Consider the following 5,184-nt stretch of genomic DNA (forward strand, 5'->3'; position numbering starts at 1 on the left):
TATATAGGTTTTTACTTAATTGATTGGATCTCCAAGTTCATAAGAACTGCTTGCTCTGCCCCAAACAGATTTAGTGGGTGTTTTGCTAAATGATGACATTTGCTTTTCCAGGTCAACTTGGATTCATTTGAACACCCAATTATGTGCAGAAGATTTCAAATTTTTTTTTTATTAAACTGACTGACTAAAGTGGTTACAGATCCACGAGGCCAAGTAAAAAATATACTTCTTTAAATCAATCCCTTAATCCCTGAAATTTGACTGGTATCTTAAGAAATATTTTCATAAATGAGACGCAGAATTTGTAGCTATTTATAATAAACAGCAAAATAGTTAGTGTAAATACACCTTGTGAAACCTATTTTGCCAATATTTTTGTCAGTTTTTAGTTCTAAATAGAAGTTTTAATTTCCGACTGTCGTAAACAAATATAGAAAAGTAAACGGATTGCATAAAGAAATGTTTTAAAAAAAAATTATTTCACCTTCAGAAAATTCCTTCTCTAGCTGCCCTGAATTGAAAATGTTTGATTACTGGAATTAATTATAAGCAAAAATTTAGGCATAAAAAGGTAAAAATCCCAATTAAATGACAGAGTCTATCCACATAAAAAAAAAAGTTGGTTACAGGATGTTCAATATAAGAAACAGTGAAATATCAACTTCATCCTTTAAGCAGACCACATTGTATGGGCTGGCAGATACATACATGGAAGCAGTTTTAGAAATGTTAGAGCTAATCAAACAGCAACAGATTATTGTCTTACAAATGCCTGCAGAAGATTGAGGAGAAAATAATTTCCCCTTTTTTTTAGCTGAAGCTGAAATATGGAATATTACGGATGGCTTTTTTTTTTTCCTCACAAAAACTGGAGAAAAATAAACTCTCTGTTTTTTTGTATCACAGATAGGGACAATCACAGTAGTGCACTCTGAATACAATTTCAGCTTTCTGATCTGTCTTCGTGAAGACATTAGATTCAGTTCACTAAACTATAACAAGTGTTATTTGCCATAACGACTGCTATTTTCAGGAATGGCAACCAATGAGAACTTAAAATGAAAATCACATGGCTAAAAACTAAATTTAAAAAAATGCTAAAGTAAATGACACAGGTGCTCTAACTTAGTGAATTGAGTAAATTGAACTCAGGGCAGAAAGGAGAGGGGAGCTAACATCTGCAGAGAAATATCAGAATATAATAGATCACACTACCTTAAAGCTTGACCAATATGCCAAAAGCTTAGGTGGAAGGACCTAGATAAAATGATTTAGCACATACATTTGACCAAATTGACCAAAGCACATACATTTGACCAAACTGACCAAATTACTTTTATTATCCTCCCCTTCTCAATAGAAGGGAACGTTGCAAGAGAAGTGAATACAGAACTGTGCTGTCATAAAAAAATGTATATACTTCTTAAACTTTAACTTATGAAAAAATTCTGACCATGATGTTTCATTGAATGCCATTTCACAAATATACAGTACATGGCATAAGCCAACAATGATGATTAAATCTATTTGCTATTGAAAAATGTATCACTTGTTGGCAGTCATCTCATCTGCAGCACAATAAAATTGCTATCATGCTTATAAGAACATTTCCAAAAAGCAGTTAAATCTATAAGTAGTAGAGACATTTAATCGCCTATGTCGCGCTGGACCTAGAGGGACTGTAGTCTGTGAAACATAAGAAAACTGCCAGGTGACAAATGATTTCATGTAAGTAGCTTCTGTAGTTTAGAAGAAATGTAGAATGGAATAACTATCCTTTTGAAAAAGTAAAACCAGTCATTAGTATTTTTTAAACTGGTCTACAGATGAACTAATTTATACATTTTAACTATGTGCAATATACTTTTTGTCAAAGTCTGAATTTTGTATTTAAAAGAAATATTAAACTGCTGTATTTTGTGCACACTTACACTACACATTGGAAAAAAATATGGAGGTGCATGCACAGGACCTTGGTGATAAACACACACAGAGACCTGTTTCTGCTTATGGAAGGGACTAACTGGCCCTTGCAGCAGAGAACTGGTAAACACAATAAGGAAATCCAGCATGTACTCACAATACATAACTAAGAGATTTGCCCAAACGCAGCAAAGAAAGTGAAAAAAAGGAGGAACATTTGAAGGAAAGGAGAAAAGAAACAGTAATTAATTAAAACTGAAAGAATTCTCAATGTACCTTAAAACAAGATGGAGATGCAAATTCTCCAGACTACTACTACCTTCTGCCATTCATGTTGAATTAGAAACTGTTAATGCAGCATTTAATACAACCTATTAATTTCCCTAGAAATAGATTGTGCACTGAATAAAAAGGAAATTGTAGCGTTTCTAAAGCCAAAGCTTTTTATTTTTAGGTTTGTATAGAATGGTGAGGCTTTGGGAGCACTGTCATTTGTGTATTGCTGTATGTTCCAAGTTAGGGAGATTCACTCTCTCTTTGTCTTGGTGACCCTTGTCATTGCACACAAAATCAGCAAAAATGGGGAGACTTGTTTTGGTGATGTCTCTTTAAGGGGAAATGTCCTAACTTACTGTTGTGTCTACTGGACAGAAAATAAAAGGGAAAAAATTACACAAATGGCAAAAAACCCCCAGAAGTTTTAGACATTGTCTACTCTATCCAAAATGAAAAAGAAACATTTTGGCTTTAGCTATACTTGAACTATTTTTGTACCATCACCCACATTTTATAGTACCCCTATAATTTTAAAACCCCTAAAATTGTTTATTACTACACCTCTCACATGTTTCATAGTGTGAGGCGGAGTCACTTAAATAGAAAGTGAGGGTAAATCTCCCCAGTGGAGACAAGAGACACAAATAAAAACCCCACAAAGGATCAACCCTTCACCACCATGCAATAAAAAAAATTTGTAATGGAATTGCGCCCTAGGGAAATCTGTGCTTTACCACTGCAAAGCAAAGCAACATGTATATTTATGGCTAGCTTCACTAGTAAAACATGTTCACTTTCATTTTCTCCACTATTGCTGTGTTTGGCCACCTGAAGTGAAGACAGGATGCCATTTGTGAGCTCCTCATGGCCAAGGACTCACTCCCCACCCCCATATGACAGCATTGGGCACTAGAATAGGCAAACACAAAGTACCAGCGCTATCACATGGGAGGAAGAGAAGTGAGTCACATTCTCCTCCATACCTGGAAATACTGGGTATTTTTCTTCCTTCCGAATGGTTGAACAGAACAAAAGGAAAGGAATATGCTACTGGGGCACTGTTGCTTTGTTCTGAATGGGCAAACGCACAGCTATGCTTTAGAAAATAAAAAATTAATAACTGGGGTATTCTAAGAACTGACTTTTAAAATCAGGTTTACTTTTCAAATATGCATCTACAATAAACCTGGTATTAACAATAAGTGACAGTTTTTCTTTTTAAATGCTCTTAATAGACAACTAACACATAAAGAGTGCTGGCATCAAAGTACAAAGTTGGTTTCCCCACCATTTGCATTCCTTCTGGAAAGTGGCTATCATTATGCAAACAGGAGATCCACTAACCAGCATTCAACACTTTATATACTAATGCTGAATCCAAACGCAAAAAAAACCCCAAACACTTTTTTTTATTAAATATGATTTTAAATAAGATTAAATATGCCTATACATATCTGTTTTTGTAGTGACAGTTACATAAAAAGAAAACAACGTAGTAATCTGAAACAAAATTACTTTTTTTTCTAAATATGTTTAACTTTGTTTACAATAAACTAAGATTGTTTTACCCACCTATGCTGTGCACACAACACAGACACAGTCAAATTTCATCTGCATTTTTCTTTTTTACATATTCTGTTAAGGCTTCATTAACTTAAACCCTATTTCATTCTTCCTAACAGTATTGTCATGCAGTATTGAAAGTGGATTTGGGATATTAAAATATTGTTATTTAAACATGAGATTGATTTATTAAATAGTTTAGGCTGTTCACTGAGCAAAGAAAAATTTCACTTAGCTTAGTGAATGTGGTGAAAATCCATGGCAAAGAGAGCTCCACTCCTCCCTATGTATGGACAACTCTCCTTTAAAAATGTGTCCATCCTGTATCGCTTACCCTTCACTCACCTACACCACCAGAAGGGTAGGCGATACAAGGAGAGATGTCCATACAAAGGGAGGAGTGGAGCTCTCTTTGCCATGGGTAGGGTACCCAGGACGACTGAATAATTGAGGGCACCTCTTCAGCTCCCTTGTGGCTCTATAGACTCAATTTTATATTTCTTGAGGTCTGATGAGGATATATAGTGAGCAGTACCATTGCTCCTATCAATACAGAACCATTTATGGTATTTTCAAGAAAACTATCTATGGTGTTTTTACATCAGCGCCCATGATAATGTAAAAGATAAATTATACGGAAGATTCTACGACTCAGGGGCGGAAATACCGCTGATGCAGCCGCACCGGGGCCTGAGACTGTGGGGGGCCCAATGAGGTCCGGTCCTGGGCACCCCCCCCCCCGGTGGAATATGCGGCAGTGCAGGGTCCCGGGATGTGTGTGTCACATGCCCCGCCCCCTGCAGTGCACCCACAGTATGGCTCCGGTCCTGCGCTGGCTGGGTAAGTCTTAATCAGGGGGGTGAGGGGAGGGGGGCGATGGCGAGGGTTGTGTGCAGTTATTTCATTCAATTAGAAAAGTGGATTATAATAGGGAACATAACGCTGTAATGTTCCCTATTATAATCTATTTCTCTGATTAAATGATTACAGACAGGCCTCTGTTCTATCAAAGTTTGTGACTATGTTAGAATGTGTGACCGGTCACGTGGTCACACATTTTAACCCAATCCCGCCCTGTTGTTCGGCGGTGGAATGTGTGACCGCCAATAGGTCAAGCATTCCAACGCTTTCTCAACTGTTCCAGGGCAGATTGGCATCGCAGATGGTATATGGAAGTGTTGACCGCCAATAGGTCAAGCATTCCAACGCTTTCTCAACTGTTCCAGGGCAGATTGGCATCGCAGATGGTATGTGCAGGAGAACCGATCTGCCCTGGAACAGCTAATCGGTCCTGAAATGTCACTTCTATACGACTTTGTGAGTGGGGTGGAAAGTGAGATTGCAATCACAGAGTCGGATAGAAGTGACATTTCAGGACCGATCAGTTGTTCCAGGGCAGATCGGTTCTCCTGCACATGCGAT

At 37.4% G+C, this 5,184-nt stretch overlaps 1 protein-coding gene across 1 annotated transcript in view; it reads right to left on the minus strand.

The window, feature by feature from the left end:
* The window catches only part of KCNMA1 (potassium calcium-activated channel subfamily M alpha 1), a 166,238-nt gene that overhangs the window by 134,517 nt on the left and 26,537 nt on the right, over positions 1 to 5,184 (minus strand). The window contains exon 6 of the mRNA XM_018558162.1: positions 2,081 to 2,089. Coding sequence (XP_018413664.1) covers positions 2,081 to 2,089 — 9 coding nt within the window. The remainder of the gene's footprint in view (positions 1 to 2,080; positions 2,090 to 5,184) is intronic.

Source organism: Nanorana parkeri, unplaced genomic scaffold (assembly GCF_000935625.1).
Source record: "Nanorana parkeri isolate BGI_ZX_2015 unplaced genomic scaffold, ASM93562v1 scaffold322, whole genome shotgun sequence".
In the NCBI taxonomy this organism is placed as follows: domain Eukaryota; kingdom Metazoa; phylum Chordata; class Amphibia; order Anura; family Dicroglossidae; genus Nanorana; species Nanorana parkeri.